This window comes from Mizuhopecten yessoensis, unplaced genomic scaffold (assembly GCF_002113885.1).
Source record: "Mizuhopecten yessoensis strain PY_sf001 unplaced genomic scaffold, ASM211388v2 scaffold11037, whole genome shotgun sequence".
Classification (NCBI taxonomy): Eukaryota; Metazoa; Mollusca; class Bivalvia; order Pectinida; family Pectinidae; genus Mizuhopecten; species Mizuhopecten yessoensis.
Genome location: NW_018408847.1, coordinates 852164 through 866253, shown reverse-complemented (window position 1 = coordinate 866253; position 14090 = coordinate 852164). Strand labels below are relative to the sequence as shown.

The 14090-nt window shown below is 36.7% G+C and overlaps 1 protein-coding gene across 1 annotated transcript; it reads right to left on the bottom strand.

Moving 5' to 3' along the window:
- Positions 1-2530: 2530 nt before the first annotated feature.
- LOC110464822 (vang-like protein 2) lies at positions 2531-14006 on the bottom strand. Its single transcript, XM_021520267.1, has 4 exons — positions 13822-14006; positions 9938-10283; positions 8113-9015; positions 2531-3208 (listed from the first exon to the last, which is right to left on the bottom strand). The coding sequence occupies exons 2-4, from the start codon at positions 10224-10226 to the stop codon at positions 2781-2783; spliced, it is 1620 nt and encodes a 539-aa protein (XP_021375942.1). The 5' UTR covers positions 10227-10283; positions 13822-14006; the 3' UTR covers positions 2531-2780.
- Between the last annotated feature and the right edge of the window lie 84 nt (positions 14007-14090).

The following is a 14090-nucleotide window of genomic DNA, read 5'->3' as shown; positions in this document are numbered from 1 at the left end:
TCTGTTTGTATACATTGTACAGATATATATAAAATACACATAAATCAGAAGACTTGCTGCAAGATTCCAGTTTATGTAACAACCTGTTGGAATTTGAGTTCCTCCCATGTAGATCATTATACACTGCTTGCACTCCACTGAACAAGGAAGGTAGCTGTTCGTCTTCACAATACCTCACACGAGATTACATGTAATATTAACCACAAAAGGCAAAAGCAAAATAAATTATTGTAACATTAAATAACTTCAGTCTCCTCCATAAATTCTACTTCAAATATTGAGTACAAAAGATTTTCTACAATAAAAAAAATGGCAAATGTGGTGTTTTGTATATCGTAGATGATTCACATGATTCTTACACTTATAGTTTACACACAACGCTATATGTACATCTTGCATACAGTAAAACTGATTACATGGTTGGCCGATCACACAATTTACAACCTTTTGGCTACCCATGGTTAGTGAACCATGACTGAACAACCGAGATTCTCACAAATATTCATTCTGTTTAACCCCTTTCACCCCTATGTAACTGGAGTTAACTCTTCCATGCATTGATTTGGATGAGTCCATCTTGGTCTACAGCGGTGAAAGGGTTAAAGCTACATCTCAATTTGTTACATGCACCAAAGCGAAGTCCTCTGACGATGAAATGATTAAAGCTTCTATGTGACTCTGATTTTGACAGCCATGTTCAAGCAAATGGTTAGTTAAGATGACATGTGATTACTTCAGCAGAAACAGGTCTATACAGAATATAACGTATAAAAAAATGAGCACATACATTTGTACACGGTACATATATGTACTGATGGAAAAAAAACATTTGAAGATTTGAATGATTTTCACAATTTCAAAGGATTTTTCTAAAACGTTTTCAATAAATTGATTTATCCATCAAAATTAATGACACCTACAATTTGTTGTCTGTTGATGCCAGACCCTGGTGCATTGATCTAGACCTCGGACAAACATTTTATTGTACTCTTTCTATAAATAATGTGTGAAATGAATCCCATCTGATGATTTTGCTGAGACAACAGAAATGAACCTGAGAGAATGTGTACAATGATGACGATACAATTAACATTTTGATTTCACCTTGTCCTGTCAGGACACTATACAATACTTTGTGTAGATATTTATGGCACATCACTTTTTATCCACCTTCTTTTAATGAAATGGTTTTACGTCATCATCATGAATAATTTCCACAAGTTTGGTTTGTTTATGTTTAAGCTCCTACTAACAGCTATGGTTATTTAAGGACGTGCCAGGTTTCGGTGGTGGAGTAAAGCCGGAGTTTCCGGAGAAAAACCACTGGCACCTGGCGACTGCCCCACGTAGGCTTTGAACCTGCAACCCAGTGGTGGAGGGCTAGTGGTAGCAGAATGTCAGTACATGCTGATCCCAGTTAATGATTGCTGTCTACATTATCAGTGCCTGTCACATTAAACCTTAATACAGACTATTTATCTAGATTATTTACCACTGGCTCTTATCTTCAGAAACTACATTCATTTTAATTAAGTTTTAATACGCTTCAATACTGTAAACATAATTATATTAAAGAGATTCTTGTTTTATTATCTTACACAGCATCTCGGATGCACTAAACCCTTTCATCACTGTAGACCATATTGGACTCATCCATATCAATGCATGGTAGAGTCTACTAAAGTTACCTAGGGATGAAAGGGTTAATGCAAACTATTCGAGAAGTAAAAGTTTTCCAAAGTATATTTCAAAGTTTACAACAGCAAACTAGTACTTGCCTGCAGGCAGATCTTGAAAAAAATATCTATAAGTCTGACCTTTTATTTACATACAGTTAACATGAAGAATTGTAAACCCTTGTTCTGGGTGTCAGACACTGAGAATTGTAAACCCTTGTTATGATTCTTTAAAAGGATTGGTGGACTAACTTTAGGTTATGTATCCAATGTTCGCTTCAGCACTAAAATATATTTTCAATACTTGGCCAGACAAGAATGCTTCTTAACTATCTTGTTAATTCACCTTCATTCTGGTTGTCCCTCTATCTATACCAGCGCTTTCTTCGGGAAAGAGGTTTCTACTGTTCTATTATCCCAGGAATCGTATACGTAGCCGACTTGGTTACACCAGCCATTTCACAACGCAGCCAGGAGCAGGAGAACAACCGTACTTAGATTAGCATGGCTCCATACGTACAGTACACTTTGTCTTGAGAGGCTTTTTTATCAGCCTCTTTTCAACATTACTTTGATACAAGTTAACAAAATATTTCAACATAAAACCTGGACCGATTTTTCATTTGGTCCAACTGGAAACCAACCAATACTAAGCAGCCATTGGCTGTTATTTTCTGTCCAATAGTGCACTACCATTACACAAATGGCACAACTAGGTTTTATAAAATGGGTAGCTTACATATGATCATAGGTCACAGCACAGTTTTAAATGTTTCCTCCAACTTTGGGCAGATTTGAGATTCCTAACCTTGGATAAAACTACAACCCAGATATAAATTTTTCTTATGCTTTGCTTCCAAAATGATCTTTCCAATATGGCGATTCCTGTACCAGAGATTTCTGATATTTGGATTCCCAAAATACAGGTTTCCAATATCATGGTCTCCCAACGAAAGATCACAGATCCTAGTTCCCAAAATGGAAATATCCTTATGGAGTTATCAGTAATTGAACATTTCCGGGAACCAAACCAAGATTATAGCTAAGCTGTTCTGTATAACACAGGGGCACGGTAGTTCAGTTCTAACGCCAAGCTTTGTTATATTACACAGAGGTCTCTGAATTGAGTCTCAATACAAACTTATTATTTTTGGGATCAATGACTTCTTCCGTGAGATTAAAATGTGGAATACGTTTCACTATGACGAGCAGCGACACATCGTTCTGTCGCAGCTGAAATACCGTGTTGTGTTCCATTTCTCTTGTGAGCAGCTGGTCACAAACCAGAACCCACTTCTGTATGGGGCGATAGTTGTGATCGTCCATAATGACCGAGCCCTGTGTCAGGTACCGCTCAATAAACGCCCGGGGACTGATGTCGTGGCCCACACACACTGCCAAGTGGTCCAGCACTGCATCCATCGTGTAGCGAGGCTGCTGTCGAGTGATTCGCAGGTATTTCTGTAACGCCCGGGCCATGGACGGAAATACAGCGTGAGCAGCCTCTTTAGGATCCATCGGTACTGGAGCACCTGGAAACAACAGCATTGGTTTAGAATATGCAGTATTAGTCAAACTATTACATTTACAGCTCCGAAGTAATGTAAAACATGATACTCTCTCTGTATAAATATGTTATATACTGTAGAATCATTTATTTTTGTGGGGTTAACATTTAGTGGTTTTCATATATATACTACACTGTTTCAAAGACATTATATTTTGCTGATTTCTGATTTCCCCCCATCTATATCATACCAAATTTATGTTTTCGTGGGAATTTAATTTCGTGAATTTTTGTTATCCACAAAATGAATGAAATTTAAAGTCCCATGAAAATTAACGATTTAACAGTATACACCACAAATATTAAGTTTTAGTTCAGTAATCAACCAGTGTGACATATACAGCTATCAGTTATTACTAATTACAACCCTCAGTGGAGTCACAATAAGCAGGCCACGTTTGATAGGCTACAATCGATAAACTGGGTCTTATACACATGTATTGGATTTATGATGGAATAAATTTGTATCTTTTTAGTTTTCCATAAAATACTACCTAAGCAGCTATAGTGAGGCAACATGATTAATTTTTACTGACAAATGAATGATACAAGGTCAAAATGACTGGACAGCAGGCTTAAAGCCTATATACCTCCTCTCCCATGGTAGTATATGGACATATATGGATTATCCATAGGATTATATTAGTGGAGACTGGAGACACAATTGTAATGTCAGCAGTGCTTAGATATATTTTCTTGTTCTTATAAATTCAATTAGGTGGTAATTAACTGTACTGAACATATTAGTATCTTTTTCTTTGGTAATAGTACTAGCGCTTCCATTGCATTGCTCCAAGCTGAAGGAGCACAGTACCATCACAGCTTACATACTGTATAAATACGTCTCTGTTCAGCACAGCTCCATCAGGCAAAGGTATTAATGTAAAGACCCAAACGTCGATCAGAACACATGTTATATTGTCTACCAAACTGCTACAAAAATACTACCATTTTTAAAACATGCAGGCAAGTTTCTGATTAGATCAGGCTGGTGTACAATTATTTCTGATGTGCCTCCACTGGGCGAATGCCAGATGTGACCCCAGACGCTGTTCCCCCTCTGGGGCCCCCCACTGAGGCCAACACTCAACTCTGTAGCAACATCTTACCTGGAATGTTTTGGTTATATGATAATTTCAGGGGTCCCACACAGGTAATATTAAAACAGAGATTAGGAAACAGCCGAGCCATGGTCTTCTTGTGTATTGAACATTGTAATGCCCGATAAGTTAACATGTTTAAAACTAAATAGAATTAACTTAAGATTAATAGGAACTTTCCAACTGATCTGATGGTGTGGTGCACAGCTTCATAAGCAAGTCACTGAATTCATGGAAGACCAAACCCTAACTGAAAAAGTAATTTTCCTCAGCTAACAGTTATTTAAGTTAGCTGATTGACTCTCTATATATAGCTATTAACAATACAAAAAACTTCACTGGAAATTTTATATATATATGCATGTAATTTTTTTCAATTAATTATTCAGAGGTACGCAAATTTGAATAAAGATAGTAAAAAAAGTTATATGATCATCATTGGAAACAACCTTTTTTTATTATTATTTTTACATATTTTCCCAATTAAATGAATCACTAGCTTGAAAAGTTGTTTTTATAATCCAAAGTCTCTTAACAAATACATGCATAGTCAGATTCTAATAAATTGTTGTTTTTATGCTTTTAATGAAAATCGTGACAATGGCAGCTCTGCGTCCGACAGTCAGAATGTATTTTAAAATTTTCTTTGCATTATAATTATGTTAACAGATTTTCCCAATTTCTGGCCAGGATCCATTTTTCAAATAGTCAGAAATTAAGACTTTTATGATTCAATACAAATGCAACGTCCCCATATCACACCGATGTAATACATGAACAGGGGTCTCATGTACTTTAAAAACATGTCATATTCCATAATAGAAATACTGGCTAGGGATGAAACTTCACACAGATCTAACACGGATGTAAGGAGTCAATAATGGCGAGAGACTACACAAATGTTAAATTTATATCCAAATCATTTGTCTACGTGTTGGACAATCAGCTGATCTTTGTTTAAATAGAAAACAAAGTTTGGGTGATGAGTAGCATACTCACTTAGTACATAAACACCTCAGCTATACCATAGTATCATATATAAGTGATACCGCTAGGTAGATAAAGTTTTATTCGCTGTTATAACCTCTAGGCTTTGATCTCCCCATGCTAATTTTGTAGGCGGAACCCTCACCCTCAGAACCCCTAATGGGAAAATTAGTAAAGTCTGTTTGTTATTAGGAATTTTGTGTTGAAGCAGGGGCTGGTGTGTGGGGGTAGTCAGGTCAAACAAAGAGAAAGAGTACAGGCTCAGTGTTCTAGATAGAGTTAACAGGGTATCACCGACCTTTCTATTTGTCAGTCCAACTCACAATGAAATTTTATCACATCCACTTTGAACCAGGGAGATTCCTAATTTAAATTTTATTTTTGAGATTTTCCTCTTCAATTGTTCTAGAATGCAATTTCATTCATATTTTCCTTATAGAAGTTTTACAACACGTTTAATATATATACTTTATTATAAACAACAATTATGAAAAAATCAATTGAACTTATCACTTTTGTTGGCCCAGATAGAAATGCCTCATGGGTGTTAGATTGGGTTTAGCATGCTTTTTACAGCTAAGGTCATCTAGGGATGTGTTCATCAAGGACTGTCTTGAATACAATAACATGCACGGAAAAAAGTGCAAACAGACAAAGCCTATAATTTAAAGTACAGGCCAACGACATTCATCTTACTTTACTGTAATACATGTTTATATTAACATTAATCTCCTAAGGGGATAATTTGCAAGATTTTTCATAGAATCCAATATTTAGGGGTCCCTGAATTTAGTTTTTCAGGGTTCAATTTGATATGGACATGGTGTCTTTGGTTTGTGTGTGTTTTACGTCCTATTAACAGCTATGGTCATTTAAGGACGTGCCAGGTTTTGGTGGTGGAGGAAAGCCGTAGTTTCCGTAGAAAAAACACCGACCAACAGCCAGCACCTGGTGACTGCCCCACGTAGGCCTCGACTCGCGACCCAGTGGTGGATGGCTAGTGGTAACAAAATGTCAGATGCCTTAACCACTTGGCCATTGCAGTGTCAAAGTGAACTTAACTTAAACATACACTGTAACACGGTAACACAGATCAAATGTGGACATATTCCCACTGTAGTCCTACCTTGTTTATGGAGTTAATGTACTCAACTCACCTATAATTTACCGTAGTCCTATTCCTTATGTTAATTACCTTGTATATAGAGTAAATATACTCCATTCACCTATTTCTTACCGTAGTCCTATTCCTTATGTTAATTACCTTGTTTATAGAGTAAATATACTCCATTCACCTATACCTTACCGTAGTCCTATTCCTTATGTTAATTACCTTGTTTATATAGTAAATATACTCCATTCACCTATAATTTACCGTAGTCCTATTCCTTATGTTAATTACCTTGTTTATATAGTAAATATACTCCATTCACCTATACTTTACCGTAGTCCTATTCCTTATGTTAATTACCTTGTTTATCGAGGAAATATACTCCATTCACCTATACTTTACCGTAGTCCTATTCCTTATGTTAATTACCTCGTTTATATAGTAAATATACTCCATTCACCTATAATTTACCGTAGTCCTATTCCTAATGTTAATTACATTGTTTATAGAGTAAATATACTCCATTCACCTATAATTTACCGTAGACCTATTCCTTATGTTAATTACCTTGTTTATAGAGTAAATATACTCCATTCACTTATAATTTACCGTAGTCCTATTCCTTATGTTAATTACCTCGTTTATATAGTAAATATACTCCATTTACCTATAATTTACCGTAGTCCTATTCCTAATGTTAAGTACCTTGTTTATAGAGTAAATATACTCCATTCACTTATAATTTACCGTAGTCCTATTCCTTATGTTAATTACCTCGTTTATATAGTAAATATACTCCATTTACCTATAATTTACCGTAGTCCTATTCCTAATGTTAAGTACCTTGTTTATAGAGTAAATATACTCCATTCACCTATAATTTACCGTAGACCTATTCCTTATGTTAATTACCTTGTTTATAGAGTAAATATACTCCATGCACCTATACCTTACCGTAGTCCTATTCCTTATGTTAATTACCTTGTTTATATAGTAAATATACTCCATTTACCTATAATTTACCGTAGTCCTATTCCTAAGGTTAATTACCTCGTTTATAGAGTAAATATACTCCATTTACCTATAATTTACCGTAGTCCTATTTCTAATGTTAATTACCTTGTTTATAGAGTAAATATACTCCATTTACCTATAATTTACCGTAGTCCTAGTCCTAATGTTAATTACCTCGTTTATAGAGTAAATATACTCCATTTACCTATAATTTACCGTAGTCCTATTCCTAATGTTAATTACATTGTTTATAGAGTAAATATACTCCATTCACCTATAATTTACCGTAGTCCTATTCCTTATGTTAATTACCTTGTTTATCGAGGAAATATACTCCATTCACCTATACTTTACCGTAGTCCTATTCCTTATGTTAATTACCTTGTTTATATAGTAAATATACTCCATTTACCTATAATTTACCGTAGTCCTATTCCTAATGTTAATTACATTGTTTATAGAGTAAATATACTCCATTCACCTATACCTTACCGTAGTCCTATTCCTTATCTTAATTACCTTGTTTATCGAGTAAATATACTCCATTCACCTATAATTTCCCGTAGTCCTATTCCTAATGTTAATTACCTTGTTTATAGAGTAAATATACTCCATTCACCTATAATTCACAGTAGTCCTATTCCTTATGTTAATTACCTTGGTCATCTTGCATGCGTTTGATGTGAGTAAAAGCCTCCTCTGCAGCCACAATGAGACGAGCGCGACGCTTGCGCACTCGACGGTCATACTCCACATCCTCATAGAAGCGGTCATTGTGGCTGGCATCTCGTCGGCGAGCCGCTGCAGCAAAGATAGCTCTCGATTTTCCCTGAGTATTCGACGAATTTCCATCAACCTCATAGAACTTGAGTCCCGACATCTTGGAAGGTCGCTTGGCAACCAACTCCAAATACGGGTTGTAGACAGGGAAATCACGATAGTACTGTTCCAGTACCCAGGCTGCAGCCCTCTGGATGCTCAAACAGCCGATGTTGTAGGTGCGGTTCTCCCCGTCCGGTGACCTTGTAACCTTGATGACAAATTGGGGCTGCAGCTGTCGAATTTCCAGCAAGATGACAGCAATATAATGGATGAAAAGCAGTGCGTCTACTAGTGACACAGAAAACTGTACAATCTTATAATAGTCTGGCATCTGCTCCTTAAAGATCCGGACGCCATAAAACAACCAGAATGCAAATGTTAAGACAAATACAAGAAATAAAACAACAGCACGAAAGACGAACACCCGTGGCATGGTCGCCTTGGGCTGGCGGAAAAATAAGGCCACTGTTCCCAGCATCAAAATCAGCAGTTTAAACGCACAACTGATCAAGAGTCCCTCACATTCCGGTTCACAGGGCAGCGTTTGCCAACCGTTGATCTGAAGTTTGGGTATGATTATCATTGCTATGGGCGACAGGAAACCCGCAATGCTGAGGACACCTGCCAGTGCTGTGCCAACGTATCGGGCACAGCCTATCCCAATGCTGCTTTCGAAACTCTCCTTGGTGTTAAACTTGCGGATATCCTCCATGGAGAACCCAGTCTCACTTGTGTTACCTAAAAATATAACAAACATGTACAGTTGGTTTACAAAAAACACACATTATTACAACATTCTATTTTTTTTGCCAAAAAGAGTATACTATGTTGTAACTTCTCTTGACTCTACTTTTGTGTTCTCATCTCTATACTTATTTATGCTGTGATGCTATTCTCCTTCTTATTACTGAACAGGCTGTTGAATCACCCCCCCGACTTGTGTACGCTTCAGTAAAGGCTGTTGAATCACCCCGACTTGTGTACGCTTCAGTTAAGGCTGTTAATTCACCCTCTGACTTGTGTACGCCTCTGAAAGTTTTGCCCTTGCCAGTAAAGGCTGTTGATCATGAATTATCATACCCATTACCCACAAAACCTTACTTGTGTAAACTATGTTTTCCACCCAATCTGTGTATGTTGCTGTGATTTTGTTAGACCCCTTTCCCTGCCTACTGAATTATTTCCCCAAAGCTTGACAGGCTGTAGAATTATCCCCCTTACCTCTGTAGGTGTTAGAATTATCCCCCTTTACCTCTGTAGCCTGTAGAATTATCCCCCTTACCTCTGTAGCCTGTAGAATTATCCCCCTTACCTCTGTAGGTTATAGAATTATCCCCCTTTACCTCTGTAGGTTATAGAATTATCCCCCTTACCTCTGTAGGCTGTAGAATTATCCCCTTACCTCTGTAGGTTGTAGAATTATCCCCCTTACCTCTGTAGGCTATAAAATTATCCCCCTTACCTCTGTAGTATCATCACTCTTAAACTGTTAAGCTGGTTTAATTATTCCGTTCTAACTCTTTAGGCTGTTGTATTATTTCACCTAATCAGAGTTTGTAATTCTGTTATCCACCTTTACNAAGTTGTTGAAGAATTATCCCCCTACCGGTGTAGGCTGCCCCCCCCTTACCTGTGTAAGTTATTGAATTATCCCCCTTACCTGTGTAGGCCGTTGTGTTATCCCCCCAGTTATCGTCTTGTGGGAGTATTTGGACCTCTATCCTCTCTTCTCCAGGTGGTCGGTCCTCACCCTCCGACATATTACCAGGCATCTTTATAGTCACAGAACGGTCGTCTCGGTCACGGTCCCTGTTCATGCCGCTCCGCTCAGAGCCCCGACTGCTGTGTCTGCCCACGTGGTGCCGATGGTGATGCCTGCTGCTATGACTGTGTCTTGACCGCTCTGAACGGTCACTGCGACCGGACCGAACAGACTCTGCCCCATCCATTTTCTTGTACTGGCTTGGTCTACGGGGCCAGTGGTCAAGAGGCCAGATGAATTCTCCCTGAAATTTTGAACATTTAAATTTTAATGTCGTGATTATTGAAAGGCTTTACGAAATGGTCATTGTTTCTACTTTGAAAATTAAATTGGAATAAACAATTTTCTCAAGTTTGAAATTCCAGTATGAATACATAGTTATATGCAAAAATAAGTTAGTTGGCATATTTATGTTAAATGTGACACTATAAACGAGGAAGTTAATGAGATAAACTACAAAATTGCACTAATATACTACATGTACTATATGGGTTTCTCTAGAAGACGCAGATTGATAGAATGAAATTTAAGCCAGGGGCACTAGTGTTAAATCTGAGCCCATAATATAATAACCACCTATGGGCAGATCTTTTACAAAACAAAATAATGTTTTTTCCACAAAATACCTGATTCGATTCCACCTCTGAAAAATAACAACCAAACTACTGTGCTGCTAATACAGTTTTGGTGATAATGATATGTACACCAAACACTGCAAAATATCAAACGGACTTTCTTTTTGTCATCATTTCCTTTGATAATGCCAGTGACAACTCAAACAAGAGGACAATGCACTCAGCTGTCAACTTCACTGGTTCCCAATTATTAATCAGAAGCATTGTGTGTATATAACACAAACAATGTGATGTGGCCAACTCACAGAGGTGTCAGCTCGCTTGAGGCAAAGGCTGATAGCTGACCACTAGGTGTGAATCTCTTCACTGTTAAATGATTTTACTGTGCACTATACATTTACCCACTGGTGATACTTGTAGAAAACACCTTCGAGTTTGTACAATTAACACCTCCACCTGTATTTTCAATATGGCTGTAGGCTAGAGCTACCAGGTATTAATACTAGATATTTACATGAGAAATTAATGTTACATCTTCTGTCTGAACTACCTACATTCTGTAGATCTTACTACACGCTGTAAAACCAGAATTAAATTTGTCATAACTTTTATTTAATTAGATTTAATGTGCTTTATAACCAAAATCAGATGTACAGTTTTATTTAAGATAAACAATGACTGCATTTAATGTGCTCTGTTCCTTATATGGACATCATTTGTAGGATTTTTCCTTTTACACTAATATATTAAATTTATGTATCTGCATGAATCTAAAAAGGTATAGATCTATGTTAATTCTTCACATATATATGTAGACCGTAGTTAAATACACTGTTAACAGCACCCCTCCTTCACTTATGATCATAACATTAACCCATTCCCATACCCAACACTGTACATTGGTAAAGAGCCCGCCCCCTAGATATTGCTGTGTACTATACCTTGGTAACCTTCCAAGACTACTACCAATATACCTGGGTATATAACTGGTGTTACCTGGTATGATAGAGATACACATCATTGACTCGACTATGTCACTAGTGCTACACCAAACTGACTCTGATAAGATACACATCAATGACTTAACTACGTCACTAGTGCTACACCTCACTGACTCTGATAAGATACACATCAATGACTCGACTAAGTCACTAGTGCTACACTTCTCTGACTCGGCTATTACAAACACCAGTGATTGACACCTGTTGTGTGACAGTACACAGACACCCCTGACTTGTGACCCACCGTTTATATACTACACCTGGCATGGACTGTTTTATACTGATCATCGTGATAATCACATTACCATCTGAAGGAGCTTTTAAACCCCCCATTGTTCCTAAAGCACAGCTTGTTTATTGAATCATTGATAAGGTCGTCCACACTGCTGTCTATATCTCCACTTAAAGATACTGGCTGTCTGTGTCAACACAAAGACACAACAGTGTTCAAATGATTTACCCTACATTGTTTTCCTGTAGTGTATATATATATCCAGAAATTTAACAAGATAAGTTTTGAAGATGTTCCCTTAAAAAATACATTACCCATTACAAAAATATAAAGTATCAGACTTCTTTCTTGAATGTTATAACTAAGGCCAAACAAAACATATTTGGTGTTTCCAGTTACCCTACCTACCCTTATTATTTGTGCCTACTGCCTACCTTAAAAAAATTAATGCAATTTTCAAAGAAGCACTGTTAAAGCCAAGATCACTCTGGATCTCCTGTAAACAATATAAAATTATTTTTTTTGTTATCTACCCGATGATATATTTTTTTAAAGGCACCTTTGTTTCGTTTTCCTTAAAAAATCACATGAAAATGGCTCAAAAGACCTATTTCAGATAGGTCAATAGAGCTATTTATTATAGGTATTTTCAGCTATATTTATAAAGCCCAATCGGCAGAGGGTACTGGACCTGCAAAGTGTCTGGATACTTGTTTAGTATATCCAACTTTGACAAAAAGATATTTTCAAATCAAAAACTGATATGAAACTCCTTTGTGCCTACTTAAAGCAATAGATGTAATCAATTGTGTCATATTTAGAGCTTGTTTACAAGTTATTTAAAAACCTTGGACCTGAAAAATGGATTTTAAACTAGGCACATTGTTTAAAAAATACAGACAATTTATCATCTGCTGTCACATTCTGTATAGGGTAATTTTGAAATAACTCAAGGTTAAGATTTCTTTTGTTATGATAACATCTTACACCTTTATAACCAGAAATTAGACTGAAAGATATAGGACAAATTAACCTGTGATTGGTATTTCATTGTTAATAACTATTTTCTACATGACTGAATACGTTGTTCATGCAAAAAAAATATAGCCTTGTAGACTTACAACATTCCTTTGGTAAAAACTAAAAATGTGCAGGGATATACCTTTTATAAATTCAGCCAACACTTAAACAGGGTATCAAATTGTCTTAAAACCTTTCTCAAATATGTTGGGAAAATATGAAGGTAATATAAATTACTGAAAGAATACCAGAAAATCAATACGTCTCATACACTATCAATATATATATTTCAAAATGTTATATTGCATTGGCATTCTATGTTCTTTTCCCAGTACACATGAACGTTAGCCTTGTTTAGTTGTTTAATTATTTTTAAATCATTGCTGTTACAAAGACGTATTTAACAAATCCCCAGCTGCTGAAGCTCAAGCTATTATTGTTTATTGGCAGTTGTCGTTCAACCGTGTAAAAAGCGCGCGACCCGACCTCAATTTAAACAAAGCACGTACTAGACTAATTACCCCCAACACCCCGGCACCAATTACCGTGCGTCTAAAACTATGCCGGGTTTCAGTTACATCAAAACAGACTCAATCTCAAAAAGCTCGCATAACAAAGTTTTTGAGTATTAGATCTATACGACATGCGTGTTGAGTGCATTGGCAGTGACTCAACACAACATACTTTATACAAACGAGAACATGTCAGTGAATGCCCATTGACCCATTTTCATTACATTTTGATTAAGATATTCACATAATGATATAAAAAAGGATCACTGTACGATCGCAAAATTGGTAATTTGGGTATTTCTCTCTTAGTCGGAAGTAGCATCGATCAAGAAACACAAAATCAACAGCTCTTTTTGAATATAAACGCAAATTGCAGATTCAAGAGCTTTGGAATGGTCCGAGTTTACCGGTAAAGTGTAATACAGAAGACTCAAACACCTACCTCGTGGGTTCAAATACTTATAAAAACGTTTTAGATTGTCCAAGATTGACTAAAGCAGTTCATGTCATTGTCAGCTCCACTGAAACAAACTAATAAATCTCCATTCTCGAAAACAAAATCTCATTTCGTCCTGTCGTCCATTTTGATTCCCAGCCAAGCTTTACATTCGCTGTTATGTTTGCCGCCCTCCGAAATAAATCTTCCGGTCACCCCTGCTGCGGATATCAACCCTTTGCACCAATATCCAACTATTCTAAAGGGTCTTTTCT

Bases quoted from the DNA above. Each gene is read 5' to 3' on its own strand.
- LOC110464822 (XM_021520267.1), bottom strand. From the start codon at position 10,226: ATGGATGGGGCAGAGTCTGTTCGGTCCGGTCGCAGTGACCGTTCAGAG. The intron at 9,016-9,937 runs GTAAGGGGGATA...TTATATTTTTAG, and splicing joins TAACACAACGGCCTACACAG to GTAACACAAGTGAGACTGGG. The intron at 3,209-8,112 runs GTAATTAACATA...TGTTGTTTCCAG, and splicing joins ACGCATGCAAGATGACCAAG to GTGCTCCAGTACCGATGGAT.